The sequence below is a fragment of the Rhinolophus hipposideros genome, assembly GCF_964194185.1.
Source record: "Rhinolophus hipposideros genome assembly, chromosome: 14".
In the NCBI taxonomy this organism is placed as follows: domain Eukaryota; kingdom Metazoa; phylum Chordata; class Mammalia; order Chiroptera; family Rhinolophidae; genus Rhinolophus; species Rhinolophus hipposideros.
In genome coordinates this window covers 47,094,538-47,117,452 of record NC_138060.1, presented here as the reverse complement: position 1 = coordinate 47,117,452, position 22,915 = coordinate 47,094,538, and the positions used below count along the sequence as shown (strand labels likewise).

Sequence of the window (22,915 nt, the reverse complement as noted above, 5' to 3'; positions counted from 1 at the left end):
ACCTAGTTGGTTAGGGACTGGAAATTGACCATTCCAATGCAAGTTCCCATTCTCCACCCTGCCATCCAGCTTTTCACTACAGAAAAACAACTCGATGGCCAACTCTGTTAGAGTGTCCAAGACACAGGCCAACGCACAGGTATGTAATTTGTTAGACTCTCTATAAATTAATTTCACTTACTCACTGAATAAGTGTTTATTAAATCCTAAGCATGAGCCAGGCACCCTGCTGTGTACTGTGGACCCTTAGAGAAGTTCCTTGCCCTCAAGGACTTTACAATTCCATTCAAAGGCCCTAAGCACCTTGACTTACTCTCCTCATCCCTGAGGTGGAATACCTTTCCCAGACACACTTTCAGCTGGCGTTGAGGGCAAGACCTGCCATGGTTTGCTGACTGAATCATCAAGAACAAGGTGGTCTATAGAAGTGAACAAAAGAGAATAGTGAGAGAGGTCTCGTGTCCTAGAGAAAAAGGATACGTGTCAGAAGCTCTACAATACCACTGTCCAGCTAGAACTTTCGGGGATGACGGAAATGTTCTCTATCTGTGCTGTACAGTTTGCTAACCAGACACGTGTCATAACCACTTGAAACGTGGCTAGTGTGACTGACGGAATGTTAAATTGTGCTTAATTTTAAAATAATTTCATAACCACGTGGATCAAGTGGCTATCACATTGAACAGCACAGCTCTGGAAGCCAACCTGAGAACTGAGCAACTGGAGCACGTTCTACACCTTAGGGTAAGAAGAACAGCAAGTTCTTCGTGTGCAGAGTCGGAACTGTTATCTCCTTCCCACAATCCCTCACGGGAAGATAACAGTCTTTCCTTGGCGCTATCTTGGCAAGCTAATTGGGGTACCAGTGAGGCTTGGAGAACGCGGGTGCTGCCCTCACATTTCTGACTCAGCACTGTCGATACTGCAGCCCAGATAATCCTTTGTTGGGGGTGGGAGCTGCCTGTGTGTTGTACAAGGTATAGCAGCATTCCTTGTGCCTTTACCCACTAGATGCCAGTTCACCCCAATTGTGATGACCAAATACATCTGCAGACGTTGCCGAATGTCTTCTTGGGAACAAAACTGCCCCTGGTTGAGACTCACTGCAATAGTTGAGGTAATGAAACCATAACTGAGCTGCTCTCCAGGATACAGTGAGAAAAAGCAGGGTTTGTTCTTGGGAAGGAGGCATGGAAAACAGACTTGGGGAGGATGGGTCATGCAGAGAAGGAGAGAATAGCCCACAAGGGGCCTGAGGTGAGCATTTTGGTAAAGATGAGAGTGCCCGCTGGTGTGTAGGTTTTTGTTGGTATCAAGAAAGATGCTAAGATTCGTGCTTAGACTGAATTACAAACCTAAAGAGGTTACCGGGGCATAGGAACGATGATGATGATGGTGATGATGGTGATGATGATGGTGATAAACATTTTTATGTACCAGGCCCTGTGCTAAGCATACCTGAGAACATATGGATAAGTCTCTGTAGTCCAAAAGTGGGATGTCGAGTGGGGAACACTGGGACAAGCTGAGCCCACGAGCACCTTTGGGTCTGTTTCTCACCACTGCTGTCTCTGATCGCTTCTATTCCTGCAGTATAAATTTAGTTAGAATCTTTTTATCAAACAGTGAAAAATTTAACTGGCAGATATTCACATGTTTATATAAGCAGATGTCCATTCACTATTATTCATGAACATGAAAACATGTTCCCTACTATAAACAATCAAAACAATAGGGAAAGGTTACATAAGTTACAGTCTAGCCAACAAACTACATTGTTTTTAAGACTATGTAATGGCTTCAGAAAAAGATTATCATGTGATGTTAAACAGAGAAGCACGTCATTGTGTGTGAAAGAGTACACACAACCAGTAATGCAATGTTTATAAAATTATTCACACACACACACACACACACACACACACACACAGAAAAATGACTAGAAGGAAATACATCAAAACCCAAGTGGGGGATTATGGATGATCTGTATTTTCTTCTTCCTATATTTTTCTCTAAATGATTATATAGCAATAATTTTAAATTGTTTAGTGTGTTCCATACATTTCTTTAGACTTTTTAAAGTTTGTTTGCTGGTGTGTGTGTGTGTGTGTGTGTGTGTGTATGTGTTCTATCCTTATTATATAAGATAGATACAATTAAAATTCCTTGCCAAAAACCTCATCTTGAAAAGATTATGTGAACTTACTTACTAAAAAAGCGAGGTGTAAATTTTTAAATCCTTGTTTATCAACATCTCAAATGAGATAAAGAAGTTCTGTCTGGAGGTCACAGCTGGTCCTTGTCCCTAACCTCAGAAATAAAAGGGCCTGGGACAGTTCCCCCAGGTCCTCCTTTGGAATGGTCAACGGTGGTGTTCTGAGCCTCAACCTTAGATAGGGAGTGCTGCCTTCTATTCCCCTTTCTCCTGCCCACCCCGCCCCACCTTTTACCTGCAAGACTGAGTGGACCAAGCCAATCTGAGGTTCTAGAGCAATAGACATCTGAAGACTCCGACCTTCTATTGCAGTCACGTTTGAGTGTGGCGTGGCACTGCATTTTTAGGGAATAAAATGGTGAAATCCTTCTGGCCAGTCTCTCGCCCTCATTCTTGCTCTCTCCCTCATTCTTGCTCTCTACTGGTGTCCTAAAATTCCACCTGATTTCACCAAAAAGAATTCCCTATGATTTTCCAAGTCTGATGCCCACTGTGCTAGTGGCCATGATAGAGCAGTTAGATGTGGAGCAGGCAGACATTCTGGAAGGCCAGCCTAGTTATACAAACTGGGAAGTTGTCAGTGCGTTGCTCCTAATTGGTTCCTTGGAAACCCAGATGTGTGACAGGTGCCCAGGAATGGGGAAAAGAAGAGCAGGAGACTCATGCAATCAAGCAGAGAAGTTTACCAATATAGGTCAGAGCCCTGGCCTCCCTTCTTTGCCCACTGATGCATACATGATAGGTGAGTGTGAGGAAGTCGTGTGAAAGTGGTATGAGCTTAGAACAATTTCCCCTGTAGTAGTGTGATTCCTATACATTTCATTGATGTGGAAATACAATTTCCTGTATGTTTGAGTTCTCCAGCAGTAAGATCCTCTCATGCAATTTCAGAGTCTCTGCACAATGTCATCTCAGTTTTCCACTGGGCATCTTGGAATAACACACATTTGGTGCAATTGGCTAACTCATTTCATCCTCTTACCAGCAGGTTCTAATCATGGCAAACTAATCAATCTCCTGGCCATCCACATTAATCCCCAAAATGACCCAGATAATCCGATTGGCTGTAGTGCAGCCCAGTCACAATTTACATCAGACCATCTGGTGACTCTGTCTCCTCCAAGGGTAGCCCAGAAGGACCATCTGCTTCCATGCTCCATATGTCCTGCTCAAGTGGCAAAGGTTGAGGCTGACCACACACCAGCAAGTTATTCTCCCCCTGCCTTTGCATGAACCAAAGAAATCCTAAAATGCACTGCAATTTAGCTGCTCACATCCTGCAGGGCCTGCTTTGCATTCTCAGTGAACACATTGTAATATTCAGAATGCAAATTAAACTTTATGGGTGCCATAACCTTGGCCATTTATTGCAGCAGATTCGGTAATTGCCTGATGTTGCTAATAAAGCCAAGACTACTTTGGCCTTTTCCCTTTTTTTTTTTTTTAACTTTTTGCAGATAGAGCTGCCATGTTGATTAATCAATCCTGGTGTGTCTGAACTATTTCTTAGGCTAACGTATTAGTTAGGTCCTTTTGCATACAAGGAAGCAGAGTTAGTCTCAGCTAGTCTCAGAGATTAACAGTAAAATTGAAAATAAAATATATTAGTATACGCAAGTAGTACTTGATAAATGAGTAGAGTTAACATTCTGAGGGAAAATAGGTTTGCACCAAAATACAAGAAGAGTTAGGGGGAAAAAAAGGTTAGTTTAAGATCAACTGGTGACTGCAAGTTATATTAGAATATAGAAGTTGCTTCTTTGAATAATTTGAACCGTAAAGGCATCTATGGTTTGTACTAATTTGGAAGAAAATCACCTGGCATTAGGATTATCACCAAAGGAAAATGAATAAAGCTAGGGCTACCACTGACTTATGTGACACCTGTGTGTGAATTAGAAAAATGTCCCCATTCCTCCAGGCAGATAAAACTGGCACTGACCAGGCATATTCCATTGTGCTCTTCTACCGTGGGGAAGCCACCACCAAAGAAAATGCCCCATGACAGCAAACCACCAACCCCCATATTTTAATGACATGGAGGTACAAAGAAGTGGATGTAAAAGCTTAATTTGGAAATGGAAGTAGGAATCATTTCTGCAATGTCTTGGGGTACGGACTTCCCCAGTGAAGGTAACAAGCAGAAACTTGGGTGGAATTATGGGAGGAGTTCAGGGACTTGAATAAAAACTGAACTCCAAGCATGTTTGGGGAACTCCTCGATTACAGGAGATCTGTTGCTCCTCCCGTCCCAGTGAGTGGCCAATATAAATGCATCAGAGTTGGGTCCATTGTCTTTTGCTTCCTCTACCCAGGACCATGGCCGTTAAGAATTGTAGAACTCGTTCCTTTGCCCATGCTTGTGGGCTGAACTGGGAATGCAGCAATCTCAAATGTGCTTCCTGCTTGTTCCTTCTGAGTGGGGAAAAGCAGTATATGTATGGAATAGATATGGGTGCTAAACAATCAATACAACCAGTATTCTGCCAGAGCAGTATGGTAGATTGCATGAAAGGCCCCAATGCCTTATACCTTCTCTGTGTCACATGACGTTGTCATTCCTCTCACTAAAGAGGCAGAGTGTATTTCTCCACCTTTGTATCTATGCTCAGGCATGTAACTTGCTTGCACCAAATAGAATGCAATGTAAATTCCAAGCTTACACTTCAAGAAATCTTGCATGCTTCTGCTTATTCTCTTGTACTTGTGCTACCGCCATGAGAAGAGAATGCCTGAGATTTCATCTGTCCCATGAGTGGAAAAGAGACATGGAGAAGAGTTGTTCCAGCCAAGATCAGAGCCCCTACACAACCCTAAAATGCATGAGTGAGCCTCGTAGAGATCAGACAACCCATAAGTGTATGCATTAACTAATAAGTGATTGGTGTTTTAAGCCACTGAGTTCTGGGGTAATTTGTTACCTAGCAATAGCTAACTGACACACAAGATCTAGGCAGAGCCTGGAGACTCAGCATTCAAGTTTATGGACATTTCCACAAACAGCTTCCATTAACGTATAGCAACTACTAATTTCTCCTTCTCTGTTCCCAGTTCCAAATTCCCGAGAGGGACAAATAGTGGAGAAGATGCTATAGAATCTCAGGGAACATAAAATTATTTGTGTTCAGGGGCCAGAAAATCTCCTTAAAGATTGCTGCCACAGTTGGCCATCTTTCCAGGTCATACACTGTGTGATTCCTCCTTTAACTGGTATCTCCTTTCACTGTTGATTATTAAACATTTTATTCAGTTCCCAATACATTGTCAGTAATCAAGAAAAGTAAATGATAATAAGAACAAAAAGCTGTCATCATCCTTGCTGCCTATTCATGCATTCCTGGAATTTCCCGTAACCCATTTTTTCCCCCTCAGCATAGACAGTTACCACCAATTTATTATGGTAAAATGTGATCACTAGGCACCTATGTCCTCTTACAAAGGTTGCTTCCCTGGACAAGCTGGGACCTGGTCCTTTCTACCAGAAAGGCTGCTGCTCTGTGCCCTCCGCATACTACTTTCAGCTTGTGTGGACTTGAGGCCTGTCCGGTGGGTTCCACGGGCTCCGTCACAGGCTTCATTTGAAAGCCTTGTCACAACCACTAAAAATCCAAGGAAATTACTTTCACCAAGTCCTGTGAATTAGGGACACAATTTTAAATTTCGTTTACTCTTCCCAAGAATTTAATAACTAGAATGATTTTCCTTCTAGAAAAACATCTATTTGTGCTTACCTCTTTATTATTTCCCAAATTGTATTATGGTCTTGAAATAATACCTGGAAAACAGCCTTCCTGGAACTTGGAATAAAACTCAGCACTCTATCATTTTGGAGATCACTTTGCTTTCTTTTTAAAATATAAAATTAATTCGGCCTCTTGGCCACTTTAAGTAACATTTTTTTTTCTTAAGAATAGATAAATATTTCCAACTTTGATTTATTTCCAGTAATTTGAGACCAAAAGAAATGTGGGTTAATTTTTAAAAATTAAGGACTTACACTTTAAAAGAAAAACCCAAACAATTCAAAGGTACACATTATAAATGAAAGTCCGTTTATACCAGATATTTATTTGTCTTCCTACAAATTGGAAAGCAAATACATAGACTAACCTTATTTATGCTGTTCAGTCAATAGCTCTCGAAAAGCTATACTACTTTTCTTACAATGGCTTCTTCCTAACCCACGTCCTGTTTGGGGAGCACACAACAAATTTTTACTTAAAAACACATGAACAAAATTGGTCTATGGCGTGATATTTGAACCTTCCATTTCAGACAAAGACATGCTAAACAGTGTCTGTATATAAATTATCATGTGGACTAGATTAAAATTGTGCACTATGTGTAGACAAACCCAGTGTTTTACTTTTGCTCACATGCGACGGGATAATAAAGAGGTGGCCTTGTCTCCAACTTTTCCATCTGCTGTGCATCTGCATGGTTTCCATGTGTTGTGAAACACTCACATGTTCAGCCTTTACTTGGTCCCAAAGGCTTTTTTTTTTTGTTCTATAACATTATTTTTAAGTTGAGTGTCATTTCACGATGACCATGAATTCCCACAAAGTTGAAAACTTGGTGAAAGTCAAAGTGCAGAAAAAAGAATGCTTGTTCCAAAAATACTTTCCTCATTTCACTGCTCCACGAAGATGGATGGGAAAAGGCACGGATGCCCCATTTCAGACAATAGACAGTCCCAAAGGTCACTGGGAAAGTCCATCAGCAGTCTAGGAAAGAGCAGTCTTGGCAGTGGCACTTCAGGCGGCAATTAGCCATCAACATTGAGCAGCTCTATAAATGGCTGCCGAGCATCGAATTCAAATGGGCACTTGTGACGTAGATGAGGCCAGCACACAGCTTCTGCAGTCATCTCGAGTCCTAGCTGTTAGTATAGTAAGCAATCGTGAAGACCTTAAATACCAAAAGAAGAAATACAGAATGGATAAGTCATGTACACTGGACTACCCACCGAAGTGGTGCATGTAGTGTGGAAGGCCTGGGTTCCAGAGCCATGTTGAGTTTGAACCCCTGCTCTTCTACAAAATCTTGGGCAAATTACAGAAACCTTTTGTGTGTGAGTTCCCTCATCTGTAAAATACGGATGACAGTAGCACCTGTCTCATTAGCATGTCTCAAAACATGTGAGGATTACATGTTTTATTACAAACTTACACACTGAGCACAGTTTTGGGTATGTAGTAAGGGTTTAATAAATGTTAGCTATTATCATTCATGTGATAAAAGTGAACTGGCGTCTTAAGACAACTTACCAAGGAGCCGGGAGGACTAGGGGTGGAGCTGGGCCCCTTGTTAACTCTCTAGTCTTGATTTCCTGCTAAACTTTGTGGTAACTTCCAGAAAAGGGATGCTGAAAAATAGAGAAGCCATCTTGGAATCGGGGCTATTTGCATGTGGGAAGCCGGATGGAACACTGGCTGGCAAGTGTGAGTTCACACACTCCTGGGATGACCTCGTTTCTTTTTCTTTTCCCAAATAAACCATTCTTTTGGTGGATTTTCTGGAGAGTTATTTTTGGCCAATCAACACATGGAAAGTGGAATGTCAAAGCAAACACACAGAGAGTTTCAGTTTTAAACTCTGAACAATTCAGGCCTTCAAATCGTCATTTACATCAATCACAAACTTTCTTTTGCTTGAGAAATTGTTTTAACAGACTTACTTAGATGAAGCTTTTCTTGATTCCCCATCATAAACTTACTATAATTGTTACTCTGAAATAACATAGAATGTATGTCAGAGTACCAGATGTTGTCTGTTCATCCCAAATCACATTGGTCTTATCTCAGTCCATTCCGATGTGCAAGGCAGGTCAGAAGCATGGGGAATTACCATCCTCCAGAAGCAGCCCTTAACCAATGACCAGAGAGTGCTGATAGATAAATACCCTAGCTTCCTCAACCTCTGAGTGGGACAGCTCTGAGGTACATGGCCTACACTGGCTTCCAGAGTTCCCACAACACAACTGAGCTTCAGCTGCCCACAGTGGGAACTTGCTGATAACACAATTTGAGTGAACGCTGCCCCTTTCTTCTCCCATTTTCCACCTCTGTACTGTGTTGTCTGGCATCGCCTCTCAAATACACCATTTGAGTCCAAATCTTGTTTGATTTTGCAGGAAACCCCAAGGAAGACAGTCAGTAGTACAAATTTAAAAAATGTTTTGAAATATATTTGTCTCCAAATAAAAAAAAAATTATTAAAACACACACCAAGCAGATTCAATAAATTCCAGCTTACTCCGTGTAGAATTTGTTTTGGACCTTAGATGTTTGATGGTTCTAGGAGAACGTTTTACTTCTTTTTAAAATCTTTGGCTCACAAATGCTATCACACAGTGAACATTTCTATTCTTTATTTCAATCTCATGTGAGATGGGAAGAATAGCTTTGACCTTGTTTAGAATTGCTTGAACTCTGTGGGCTCCAAGGTAACTTTTTCTTCAGCACCCCAAGCTCCATTTGGTGCCAAAAAAACATGAATTTTTAGTTCAAATAAAAATATCTTTGAAAAGGCTTATAAAAAAGTTCATAAGATGTGTGGTGTTTGAAATGGCTCTGAGATGTATAAATGAATCAGGAATACACAGATTAAGTTTCCCTTGAAATACAGTATTTCCAAAAGTAGTTAGTGGGGTAAATATTTATGAGGATTTACAGCATTCTTTCTTTTGTTTGTTTGTTGTTTTATTTTGTTTTACTTAAAACATTTGAAGGATTATTGAAAATTTTCAATAAAATTACCCCTGAATTCTCTTAAAATTGCCATTAAGAGATAATAATCACTTCTCTGAATATTGAATATTTAAAGTTCTTTCTACTTGGAGAACCAAATTTTTGAGATTCTAGAACATAAAGTCCTCCCAAGAAGACATACAAATGGCTAACAGAGATATGGAAAAATGCTCAACTTCACTAGCTGTTAGAGAAATGCAAATCAAAACCATAATATCACCTCACCCCAGTCAGAATGGCTATCATCAGCAAGACAAAGAATAACGAGTGTTGGAGAGGCTGTGGAGAAAAAGGAACCCTCATACAATGTTGGTGGGAATGCAGACTGGTGCAGCCGCTATGGAAGGCAGTGTGGAGGTTCCTCAAAAAATTAAGAATAGAATTACCAAATGACCCAGCAATCCCTCTTCTGGGTATATACCAAAAAATCTGAAAACATTTATCTGTAAATATATACGTACTCTGATGTTCATTGCAGCATTATTTATGGTGGCCAAGACATGGAAACAAAAATGTCCTTCAATAGATGAATGGATAAAGAAGTTGTGGTATATACTCATATACACAATAGAATATTATTCTGCCATAAGAAAAGATGAAATACCGTCATTTGCAAAACATTAATGGATCTTGAGATTCTTGTGCTAAGTGAAATATGTCAGAAAAAAAAAGTCAAGGAACATATGACTTCACTCCTGTGTGGGATATAAAACTGAAAGCAACAACGAACAAAACAAACAAAGAAAGAAACAAAAACTCATTGGGAGGGGGTGGTAGATGAGGGTAAAGGGGATCAAATAATTGGTGATGGAAAGAGAACTGACTCTGGGTGGTGAACACACAATGTGATATATAGATGATGTATTACAGAATTGTACACCTGAAATCTATTTAACTTTGCTAATAATTGTCACCTCAATAAACTCTAATTAAAAAAATTAAATGAAAAAAAAGGAATTACCAGCAGAACTCAGGCTAGTTTACAAAGCCTGCATAAAATAATGAGATGAAAAAAACGTAGTTTATTTTAGTTATAAAGCTTAAATAGAAGTGTCTATTCAAAATTGACAATAAAGAAGTATTTCCCCAATTAAAAAAGCAACAACAAAAAATCATAGATACAAACAACAGTTTAGTGGTTACTAGAGGGTACGGGGGGAGCAAGGTGGTAGAAGAGAGTAAAGGGGGTCAAATATATGGTGATGGAAGGAGAACTGACTCTGGGTGGTGAACACACAATGTGATATACAGATGATGTATTACAGAATTGTACACTTGAAACCTATGCGACTTTACAAACCATTGTCACTCCAATAAATATGATTTAAAAAAATTGTTCTAGTGTCCTTAAGTCGAATACTTTAAAGGGTTGTGTAATTTTACATGAAGAGACTTCAGCATATGTCTATATTTATGCCAAATGTATGTCATCTGCATCACAGCTCATGAAAAATAATTCATAAAAAATATTGAAATTTCTTTACATTTTGCAAATTCATTTGCTTGCTTTCCATCAAAGTTAAATGTTTTTGGTAAATTCTTAGCAAATTCAAGTGTCTCTATGTTTTAAACACTTCATATTAATTAAATATGTACCAAAGAAAGATTTTTAAAAAATACCTTTGCCTATGCATGACTAGGCAAAAAAAAAATTCCATAGAGATTTAAAGAACTCATTGTTTTCATAACATAGTAGAGGCATTCAGAGCTGGGAAAAATTAATTATAAATGATACTGTACATGCCTGGTCCTCAAATATTTTAAATTAACTTCGTTTGATAAAAATGTACAGTAGGTTTCTAGGTAAACTATTAAGTGCATTTCTTTTTAGTTAGTTCTAATATTTTGCCTCATAATTTGAAAGGCCTCTGATTTTTATTTAAGAAGTAAAACACATAATTATTTTGGTATTAATCTTTTTCTTTCTTTAATAACGTAGTCTTTTTCCTTCCCATAAACAAATCCCAGACTTTAAATAGTTGTCCTTTTTCCTTTCTGGTTGTATTTCAGTAGTAACCTCTCTACTTTCTTCCCCCTACACATGTGTACACACACACACACACACACACACACACACACACACACACACACTACAGGATTTTTCTGTCTTTGCATCTCTATTTCTGTGTTTATTTCTGGTTTTCTCTCTTAGATTCTCTCTACCCTATACTCCACTCCAGCCATGTCTCCCTCTCTGTGAAATCTACCTTCAAAATTAAAGCACAAATGATGTACTTCATTAAGTTGCCAAGATAATGTTTATAAAAGGGAGCAAGCATGCAAGCAAATCAGTCAGCTTTATAAAGAGAATACCAGCTGCTGCCATAGGAGAACAATGCTGGAACTCTTGTTTAAAGTGTTAAATTCGAGCCTAAGTTCTGTATTATGCCTCTCAGAGGGTTTTTTCTTATTAAAGTAAGGATAAACTTGTTTATCTGAGGTGAAATACAAGATTAAAAAATTTAGATGCCTATGAAATGCAAACACGATTTCATTTATTTATGATCACCAACATGCTGTAATCAAGGCAGAACTCATTACTCAATGATCATTCAATTCATTGTGACATGTGTTTCTTTCAGCAAGAGATGGAAACGAGGTGAAATCCACAGCATAGCATGACAGAACATTTAGGAAACAGAATTTTATTTGTTCTTCTGTTGGGAGAGCTAATTACTCATCGATTGGAGACCTTATGTCTTGATAAACATATATTGATTGAGCCTGATTATTTCCTGCAATGTCAGAAACATCTAAACATATTTGTGTTAGTACCAAAGCTATCTAATTTATTGGTGGGCGCTAATGGCTTTAATGAAGTCAGAACGCTCCAAGTGGCAGAAGGAAAGGAAGATTGCAATCAGTGAGTTTTCTAATTCTTCATTCCGGCTACAAATATTAGCCTATTTTAACTCATTAGCCATGTTTAGATGTTTATATAATGACTCATTTACTTAAAAAGATCTGTTTAAAGTAAACCAATATCTAGTACCCTGTTCAAATTCAGAAAACAAGGCAAAGAGAGGTCCAACTCATCAAGAGAGATTTAAATGTAAAGTTGAACTTGTGAGAAACTCAGTGAGCTAACTAGTGAAATCTGTGACAAATAGTGAACTCAGCCTTAGCCATATTGGCAGTATTGAATGTGCCACACTTTTTTCAGTCCCATGGCCTTTGAACTTGAGGTTCCCTCTGCCTGGGATGCTCTTTCCCAGATACATGCACAACTCTCTGCTCAAATGTCTTATCAGAGAAAGATTTCCTGACACCTTATATCAAATATATAAAAACGCATCCCCCATCTTTTATTTTTCTTCTTAGCTTTTTATCTTTATTGACCTGGTCCATATCTATTTTTCAAATTACTATATGTCTTATCCACTAGTATTTACTTTGCTCCTTTTTGCTTTCTGCTTTCCTTAGCTCCTAGAAGAGAGTCTGGTGGGCATTAAGTATTTGTTGACTTGACTAGAAGGTAATCGTGAAGCATTAGCATCATTTATTTTGACTAGTATTATCTCAGTAATATGCAAGTCACTGTGAGAAATGAAAGATATGGTTATTTTCTTCAAGATGCTTATAATCTATTTGGTGAGAAAAGTCTGTCACATATTATATTAGCTATCTATTGCTGTGTAACAAATTACCCCAAAACATTAGTAGCTTAAAAGAATGAACATTTATTATCACACAGAGTTTCCGTGGGAATCTAGGAGTGGCTTATCTAAGTGGTTTGTGGCTTAGAGTGTTTCATGAGGTTGTAGTCAAGATATCGGCTTGGGCTGTGGTCATCTGAAGCCTTGACTGGAGCTGGAGAATAGCTTCCAAAAGAGTTCACTCACATGGCTGTCAAGTTCATATTAGTTGTTCCCAGGAGACTTCAGTTTCTCATCACATGGACCTCCCTCTCTGCTTGTGTGTTCTCATGACATGCAGCTGGATTCATCCAGATGAGTGCGCCAAAAGAGAGCAAAGTGAAAGCCATGATGTCTAGCCTGGTGATGACCTAGCCCTGGTGTTCACACTCTGTCACGTTTGTGATGCCTTAATGGTTACACCGGTGAGTCTTCCTCTATGTGGAAGGGGACAACACAAGAGTGTGAATACGAGAAGATGAGAATCATTTTGGAGACTGCCTACCACACACATGAAAAAGTAACGAAGTATACATGCCAGTGTGTAATTAAGTGTGAAACTGTGAAAACATTCAAGGCTCAATCAGTTTGAGAACTTGGACTTACATAATCGAAAAGGCTAAGTTAGATGGTAAGTTTAATTCTTATTTGGCCAAGGGTGTTTGGTCTACATATTTTTATAACATAAATTTCATTCATTCATTTGTTCAGCAAATATTTATTAAATAAACATTTATAAACAATATTTATCAAGTCCTTGATTGCTGTGCTACGTCCAGGGACTATGAATAAAGCCCCAGCCCTGGGAAGGAGGTACTCATCGTCTAAATTTTGGAGCAATAATAGTTTTGAATAAATTCAAATATTTTGTGCAGAGGGGGGCAAGAACCATCATCTGAAGACAGTTTTTCTCTGGGCACTAACAACAGAAATTACAAATATACAAAATAATCACATATGTGGATGGAAAATAAAAGTCTTTATGCTCTCATTATAATCAACCTCAACTTAATACAAGAAAGGCGGATTTTGGAAATAATCAGATAAGTATTCTAACATCAAAAAATTCACCGATCGTGATTCTAACGCTTGAAGGAAAGCCATATGATCACCTTACTACAAGTAATCAGTAGAAACTGATATTATTCTCTAAAGCTCCTCTACCTCCCTGCCCAGACTGCAATGTAGCTTCCTAGATTTTTAAATTTATGAGTCCACCGAAACATTTTCCAGCCCGATGACTCTCCACTAGTACACGTCACAACAATGACTGGCCAATAGGACAATCAGCTTCTAAATCAAGCGACCATTGTTTCTTTTAACATTTCTCCCTGCCCATTGCCTGATTTATTCTTATCTTATGACCTATGTTAATGCTCATTTTCATCCCTCTCTAAGGAATTAAGGAAAACACTACCATCTCATAGTCATTTAGTCAATGTTCTTTAAGACAAAGATTAACCCAATGCACTGTTTTAAGTCACATCAAATTTAAGTAGAAAGCAAGTCCCAGCTTAGCAGAGAAATAGGCACTGTCACATACCTCTGCCGGAAGATAATAAATGGTAGACATAAGGAGCCTTACAGCTGTGTAGATGCTCTTACTTATGGATTTCTCCCCTAGGAAGGACTTGAAAAAAATGAATGTACATGAAGATGAAATGATAAGGATGCTCATGGCAAAGTGGTTTATAATTGTGAAAACAGGAAAACAAATTAAATGTTTACCAAGAGAATATTTCATTGTATGAATATAAATACAATAAAATACTAGGCAATCACGAAACACCATGTTGCAGAACAATATTTTATGGCATGAAGATACATTCACAATATACAGTTAAGAGAAAAAAAGCAAAAAAAAAATAGAGAAAAAGCAATGTAAACGATTAACAATTATGTGACTGATACTCCATATGTGCTTTCGAAAGTACATGTTTACTACAACCACAACCTACAGTTCAAACCAATGATGTTTGAGTACAGGACTTGTCAGAAAACATTTTTGAATAGGGTAGATTGCAAGAAAGCTTGAAATCAATACAAAAATACACCTGATGCTCTAACCTGTGCAAGGCACTGGGCTATGGCCTGGGGGGTCACAGAAGGGGAGGACACGTAGCCCCTGCCTCCTGGAACTCACACAGCAATAGTGGGAATCCTTCCGGACGCCGATAGCACTCTCAGAGCGTTACCAACAATCGTATTAATATGCTACAGCGCCAAAGAGCTTTAAATTGCTGAAGTTGGTGAAAAATGCATTAGCTCTTCCCCAACGTGATTCTCAGAGCGCAATAAAATCAAAAAGGCTGCTCTACCTGCTCGATGAACTTGAAGTAATGAGGGCTATAAGTTGACTTGAACAGAAGAAAATGATATTAAGCTTCCATGGAGGACAAATGAAAGTAACTACCTGTAACCTTTCTGACAGCCAGAGATCCGTTGCCATTTAAAACTCTGCAGCTGCGGTGCATTATTTCCGGGCAGCTGAGAGTTTAATAAGACTTTGCGGAGACACCTAACCTTCCAGTCCTGTCTGCCTGCTGGCAACCCTAAGGTGCTCGCTGGGGAAGCTGACAACCTGAGCTAACATCAGGGCACGGATTTCCTCAGGCACAGGGGCACGGGCTGGCATAGTATGTCTACCTGCTTCCCCCACCCACCTTCTCCATCACTGCAAATCAAAGAATAGACTGATTCCAAGCCAGTCTCAGCCCTGGGGTGTTTAAACCAGCCGATTCTGGCGACCATTGCTCTACTGCATAACCTACTGCATAACCTTGCTCCGCTGTTGAATGAGTGCTGCCCCTTTAATGTGGTACAGGAGGCTTTCTTGGAGCAGAGCCCAATCAGCTTAGATGAGCCCTGATGCCCCATATTCTTCCCATCACACCCACTACTCCCTGCTCTCTGGTTACTCCTGTTAGCTGTTTACTATTCTGCTTTTCTCACCTCTGTGCTTTGCTCAGCCTGTGACTTTCATCCTCTCCAGCCAGCCCATCTTCTACCGTCAAGTTCCGGAGCTGCTTCACAGGTCTCTCTCTCCAAAGAGACTGTAAAAATGGTATTGACTGTTACATATTATGCAATGCGCAGGGCACTGTGCTTGGTGCTTTGCGTGTCTTAACTCTTTTTATTCTGTGCAAAAAACGCTAGGCTATTAGTAGTGTTACGACTATTATTATCATTATCATCACCATCATCCCAATTTTCAGACAAGGAAAGAGAGGCACAGAGAGGCTAATGCTACTTGACTGAAGTCAGTATCAGTTCCATGGGGTTGAAGGTCATGTATATCTTGCTCACTATTTGATTACTAGGACCTAGCATAAGACCTGGCCTATGCTATTGAATGAAGGAATTAATGCAATGTCTCCATGAAGCTGTTGCTGAAGTCAGAATTAAATCACTCTCCTTTGCTTTCCACATCTTCACCCTAGTACTCAACACATAAGTATTTAACACATAATCGCATCAGGTTTGGACCCCAATTTCCAAATAATCTGTACTTTCACACACCGTCATACATTTACACCCTAACCCTCCTTTGCTTGGATAAGCCGTGCTTTCACAGATCAGGTAATTTCCAGCTCTTGTACAGCCAGAGAGCAGCTGCTGCTGAGACATGGGGTCAGGAGTCCATGGGAGAGGTGAGAAGGATGACTGGGCTGGATTTGGGGGCTGCTTGGCCAGCAGCTTGAAGAAGCACAGCCCTGGCCCATGTAGTAAAGGGGCTCCAAGACGTTGCTGACTGACTTAGAACCACCACCCAAGATGAGGGTCCCTTGACCAACTGCCCTCCTATATCTCCCACATCTTGGCTTTATCCACAGTAGTAGCAGAAGTTATGGAGGTCACGGGGGGGACTGGAAGCAGTGGATTGCAGCCAGGCAACTAAGCAGGAAGCAGAGAGGGGGAAAGGTGGTCCTATGGCATACCTGGGGGCTCATCCAATTGTGCTGGTTGAAGCAATGCATCTCCTCAGGCCAAGACCTAGTGGGATTTAAATGTCAGGTATCACTGTCGTTGGCCCTCTCCGCAATTCAAGAGGAACCAAAGAAGGGGCTTTCGGTTCAACTCCCTCTGTGATTAGCTATTGGCAGCCCAGATCTGCAGCTGTCAGTCACCCCAGACTCTGAGGTGGTTTCTCACCTCTGGCAAGGGATACCTGAGGCAAAAGGAACTGTATTAATGGGTTTTGTAACAACTGATGCAGCAGTCTGGGATGAGAACTCCCTTCTGCTTGCCGGTGTTCGATTTTCAGATGTACGTTCTGCTTTGAGGCCTACTGTATTTGTTTCCATTCTTCCACCATTAGATTTTATGCTCCAGAAGAAACGGACATGGCCACATTCACAGTTGTCTCCCGTTTGTTCCTTTCCCTCTGCAAGAGAATTGTTTTACAATGTTTTCAAGTTGGGCAATTTAATTGCCTAATAAGCAAGGGTCACTGCAAAAATAGACGAATTTTGATCAAATATTTTGGTGAGCTGCCTAGCTTTCCAAAGATCTTTGGAGCCAGGGCCCTTCAGCTCACTGAAGGAAGACATTAAGCACAACACAGACTCCCTCTGAAAGGCAGTCAGACATTTACTGCAACACATGACACAGAATCCTGCCACTACTCATCAATATTAAGATTTCCCCCTTTTCCTTTTTTAACTGAATGTCTGTGAAGAAAGCAAGGTGATTTAAATCCACTGCTAAAATTCAACAGTGAGATATCCCTTAAAAGACAGCCCTTACTGTTGACATAACTATCTGAGAGATCATAACACTGCTAACGATGGTTTCCAAAGATTAATTTTTAGAAAGAGAAACAAGGAATCCTGATACAGATGACTAGTAGATGGAGCAGGAGTAAGACAAGTGATCATTTCAAATGTACAATTACATTTTACCTTAGTAATTATTAATTGCAATGTACTTAAACACTCCATTCCCTTCTACAAGAACACATGGAAGATATAGTTGATTTACAAAGCATTGAAAATATCTCATTTACTCCTCACAACAATGTTTTTTAGATAGCTCCATTCCCATTTTACATATGAGGAAACTAAATGGTCATTCCACCACCCAACAAGTAACCAGATTATTAAATAATATAGATAGTAACCAAGGGCGTGGGATCCGGAACTAGACAGAAATGTACTCAAATTCTGGCCCTCGTAATTACTGGTTATATACGAGGCTTTCTTGGATTGATTTAAACAGGTTAGTAAGCAAAATCCGGACTCAAAATTAGATTTTGCCACTCAAAACCCCATGACACAAAATACCAAAGTGCTAAGGAAGGTATGGGGAATAGAAACGTGGTGGACATACATGCATACTTTAATTTACCAAATGAGTCCTTCCACTATTATAGGTGTATCTCCACTCTATGTGATTATTATAGAGTCTAAAAAAATACTTAAAAGAAGTGACCCACTCTTATGAGCCCTCAGTGATATGCTGGATGGTGTTGGTGCCCTATTTATTTACAATGTCTATATGCTGCCTCTTTACTAAAGCCATCTGAGGTATTTACAATAAAACTCAGCAGAGTGGGCTGGGCAGGGGATGGGCTGAGCCCCACCAGTTGAGGGGCTAGTCTGGGCCAGATCTAGACAAAGCTGGGAATGTCATTTGGCAGAAGGCCTCGGGAGGCAGGACTACATTGATAGTACTTCCACCCTAAGGAGAATACATCCCGTGGGCCAGGTACAGCTGCCTCCACACAGGTCTGTGAAATTGTTGTTGGGACAGAAGCCAAGTGTATCAGTTAATTATTGTCACAACAATGCTGTGTAACAAACCACCTCAAAACTCAGTGGCTAAAGACAACAATCCTTCATTCTATGGCACTATAGATCACCTGGGGCAGCTCTGCCTCATTCTGCAGTTTGTGGATCTGGGTCTTCTCCATGGTCTTTCCTCCTCCCTGAACCAGAGGGCTTGCTGGAGCATGTTCTTTTCAAGGTGATGGCAGAAGTATAAGAAGAGAAGAAGAAATACTCAAAGTCTCTTCAGGCGTTGACTGAAAATTGGCCGCATCTCCTCAGTCCTATTTCATTGATCAAAACAAGAGGCTTAGTCCAAAGTCACAGAGAAGGACACTGGGCCCAAGGCAGGGCCATGATGATGCAGTGCAGGAAGACACACAGGACTTGGGTCAATAATTCAGTCAACTACTATGCACCACCTTGACGACATTGTCACATCCCTCCAAAAGGAAGACATCCGCATCCCCAACAAAGGACACCCAGAAGTCTCACTCAATCACGGCATCTGACTCAACACTTCGGAATCTGTGACCTACATCTGGTGCAGATGTGAACTGGACCTATGAACTAAAAAGACAAATTATAGTAGCTTCCTGGATGCATTTAGAAGCAAACCACACGTTCTCTCAAAAGTTTTTGCTGGAAACCATTTTCTCCTCTCTCCTCTCCCTTTTTATTTGATTATGCTGCTCACTCTTTTGAGTGTTTATACCATGCAACAAATCAATGGGTATTAAAATCCTAAAATTTAGATTTGTGGACACAGAATGTCCCACTTGGACCTTAAGTGGGACCTCAAATTTATCTGTACTAACCAAATCTTCTAGAACTCTGTTGAGAGGCATCAAGAATAGTCTCAGCCTTAAAAAAAGTACTTCAAATTGTTTAACTGTGCTATGTCTAGCTATCCTCCTGGGGCTTTATTGGGAGAAGAAATGACAGAGCAAGATTTGGATATTTCTAGGATTTTCAAAATCTTACCTTTGTCCCTTGGAAGGGCCACAGGTACAAATTCCACTGGTCTAGAAGTATCTGGAATAGAACTCAACCATTTGTTAGCCCCAATAAATGGTGGAATCATTGATTACCAGCTATTTGGTAGAGGCATTAGATGGTAGAATGGTTTGACTCCATCAAAAGCATTACAAGTCACATCAGGTTCATAAATAAAAAGTTCCTCCATAAAGAGCTAACCACCAACTTTTTCCACAAAAGTTCTAGACTGATTTATAAAGTTTTTGATAGTTCCTAGGTCTATCAGTAGATGGATTAAAACTGTCTGTGGCCCATCACCCTCCACTGCAGAGCAGTAAGTTCAAGGCTGTAGACCACTACAGATTTTACCAAGATCACAGGCATACTTCTCTCTATATCCCATTAGTAGCAACAAAAGACTAACCCATCAGAAGTACACAACCTGTCTCCAATAAAGATAGAGCTAAGGCTGTTACCACTGGAAATCCCTGCATAAATTCAGTTTCTAGCATGCGGTAAATTTACCAAGGCTTCCTGGAATATAGGGTGACAGAGCTGGCTTTGGCATTCAACTCTTCAGGGTCTGCATATCTAACTGGGGCCTCAGCTTCCAATGGACCCAGACCTTCCATAAGTTCATGGAGACTGTAGACAGGAAGGTTGACCCAACTCATTCCAAAGCAGATCAGTCAGCCACTCCTCAAAGTGGACAAAGAGGGGCTCTTATTTCAACTCAAACGCTTCGGCAGATGACCCTGACATATTGCTTTATACCTCACATATCAACCTTAGTATAACCAGTGGACTTGGAATGTAACCTCCCTTGATGGGCAGACGCAATTTCCTTATGATGTCCTCCTTTGAACCTAGCAAGAGGTTCTGGCTATGAATGTATGCTATTACCCACCTCTAGACCTGACCTAGAAGTCAGCAAATCACATGCAGTCCTTGGCCCCAGTCCCTAAGAAGCAGGTATGTCACCTTAGGTTCTGTTGAAAGGAGCCTATTAGTTCAATGGGCATAGAAGAGGAATGGCAAGGGCAGTTAGAAGAGAAATGCTCTGAACAAACAATCACCAAAGTCATAACTTGCATAGTTTTCCATATGTTAGAATTGTTATATGTGTGTTATATATATTAATATCTTTCCTTTCACAGCAACCTCCGTTTTCCAGTTTGGGGGGGGGGGGGAAGAAAGAAAGAAAGCCTCAGCTCAGAGAAGTTAAATAACTTGCCTCAGGTCTCCCAGCTAGTAGATGGCAGCGCCAGGATGTGAAGGAAGGCATTCTGTTTCCACAGTCCCACCGCGATGCCCTGGTCTCTGTTATAAAGCCTGCCTCTGAATATGGGATATTTACCAAAAGGGAGGGCTAGCATGTTCTCAGCCCTGAGGACACAGATGTTAGTGGACTGCTCCTTCATCCCTGTTCCTGGACACATTCTATGTGGAAATTTGAAAGCCTATATTCTCACATGGATAGAGACTCCCCTGGCCTTTTCTTGGAAGGAGACTGCAGTTCCTCTGCCGACAGAAACAACCCAAATCTGTTCTCAGAACCATTTTGAACTGCTCAAGTACACAAAGTCTTCAGTGGAAATTCCAGACTTCTACAAATCAAATAATGGCAGAGATGAATTCATCTGGAAATTTTAGTCTGGAAATTTTAGTATCTGATCTATGTAATGTGACTCTGATGAGCACTGACTGTTCTACCAAGAGAAATTAGCTGCAAGTGATCGAATTGATCTACTATATGGGGGTGGGGGTGGGGTATATCAATGATTGTGGATAAAGTCTTCAAATACAGTTGTAGTCACTTTTATAGTTGATACTACACAGCTACAAAAAAATGGGATTAATTACTTCTTGAGACATCATATAGGCTATAAATATAAAATCTTACTGCCAAAAAAGGGAAGAGTTTTTCTTAAATGCTGTGGAGTCAATTCAGCTGGAATTAAAAGAGGAATCTGTTTTGTACCACTTAGAATTTAAATACGATGTGTTGAAAGACTATTCTAGTCACTCCGGTTCTTAGAACGCTATTGAAACGCAGGCTTTGTCAAAGCATGGACAGCTTAGAATCTCTAGTGAACTCACACAGTTTGGCCCACCTTGAGCTTTGTCCCACACTTTTAATCTGCATGTATTTCTACCTCAGTGAACAGCATTGTGACTAATACAAACCTGGAGTTGTCCTTCACTCCCTTCACTGTCTCATCCCTATATCCAATCTTTAAATCCTAATAATCCACTGATGTTAATAGCTTGAATCTATCCAATTCTCTCCATCACAGCATCACCAGGCTCTCAGAATCTCGTAACTCAGGCTCTCAGAATCTTACAACTGAATTCCCCAAGCAGTCTCCTAACTGGTCCCCTGACTCCAGTGTGACTCTGTCTCACTCCATTCTCCACACTGTCGCTCATGTGATCTTTCTGAGCTGTAAAAGGGATTCCACTGTTTAAAACTCTTCACTTGGTTCCTCCACTTAAAAGCTCCTTAGCCTGTGTACACAGTCCTCCTAATCTCCTGTGGGGGTTACCTTCTCACCATCACATGTCACTCAGCTAATTCAACTAAAAGCAGGTCCCAGATGCTCTCTTGTTTGTTCTTCTCTCCTCAAGCTTTTGTTTTTGTTTTTATGTGCTCAAAATGCCCTTTTCCCACACCCCTGTCTCCAGGGAGAGAGGCATGAAGAAGGGGAGCCAGAGCTGGAACTAGAGATGGCTGTGCATACACACACACTTTGATGTACACAGAATGTGATCTAGAAGGATGCTCCCTAAAACTGTTCCTGGCAATCCCTAAGGAGTGGGGTGTCAGGGGGGATGTTAAGAGAATGGCGTTCCATGATGTACTTTTTACTTTTCTATAACATAGTGTTTATATTTGTTTTGTAGTGAATATGATTAACTTATCTCTATATATTTCAATTTACATTTTCCTATCCTCACCTCCAGTGATAGTGATTCAATGGAAAAGTATCCAGGATTCTGGTTTTCCAAAGAGACCCCCCCACAGACTGCTGTCAGTTTAGGAAACTGTGGTTAAAATAACTGTTTCCAATATAATAAGGCAATTGACATTTTTTTAAGAAAAGCTCCAATTCTGTTATACTACCATTTTTTATATTTCCTTTTATTTTGTACTAGCTTAATTCCACTACAAACACACATCCTCTAAGAACATTAGATTTAAATTATCTGTAAGAATTATAATAGCTGTGGTAGCCATTTTAACAGCCACATTTGAATAAAGGGCTTAAATAATTACTGTAAAGCATGTGTTTGTGTAGTAAGTTTCATAAACCATTTTAAAATTAGGGCAAACAAAAAAATCTACAAACATCTACAAATTTAAATTCTAAATTTTTAACACTAAGACATCATTTGATTGCCTTTCAAAACAATGGATATTCTCAAAATATAAACTAGAAAGTTATTACAAATATCAACTAGAGTATATATATATAGAGAGTACTAGATATATATATATAGTATATATATAATATATATACTAGAGTATATATATATATATACATATATATACGTATATATATATGTATA

At 39.9% G+C, this 22,915-nt stretch overlaps 1 protein-coding gene across 16 annotated transcripts; it reads right to left on the bottom strand.

Annotated features, from left to right (window-relative positions):
• Window positions 1–1,469: 1,469 nt before the first annotated feature.
• On the bottom strand, window positions 1,470–22,792 carry LOC308507532 (uncharacterized protein). Of its 16 annotated transcripts, none has more exons than XR_013994894.1 (6): window positions 19,352–22,792; window positions 18,463–18,937; window positions 16,541–16,986; window positions 15,555–15,655; window positions 14,146–14,232; window positions 12,025–13,039 (listed from the first exon to the last, which is right to left on the bottom strand). XR_013994894.1 is itself a non-coding variant. In XM_081072611.1 (5 exons), the coding sequence occupies exons 1-4, from the start codon at window positions 18,552–18,554 to the stop codon at window positions 7,526–7,528; spliced, it is 306 nt and encodes a 101-aa protein (XP_080928737.1). In that variant the 5' UTR covers window positions 18,555–22,792; the 3' UTR covers window positions 6,246–7,126; window positions 7,486–7,525. The 16 variants fall into 16 exon arrangements, 8 of the variants coding, with proteins under 8 accessions (XP_080928739.1, XP_080928737.1, XP_080928740.1 ...); XR_013994895.1 differs by having other exon boundaries at window positions 16,541–16,595; XR_013994888.1 differs by lacking the exons at window positions 12,025–13,039; window positions 14,146–14,232 and adding exons at window positions 6,246–7,126; window positions 7,486–7,583 and having other exon boundaries at window positions 18,463–22,792.
• Between the last annotated feature and the right edge of the window lie 123 nt (window positions 22,793–22,915).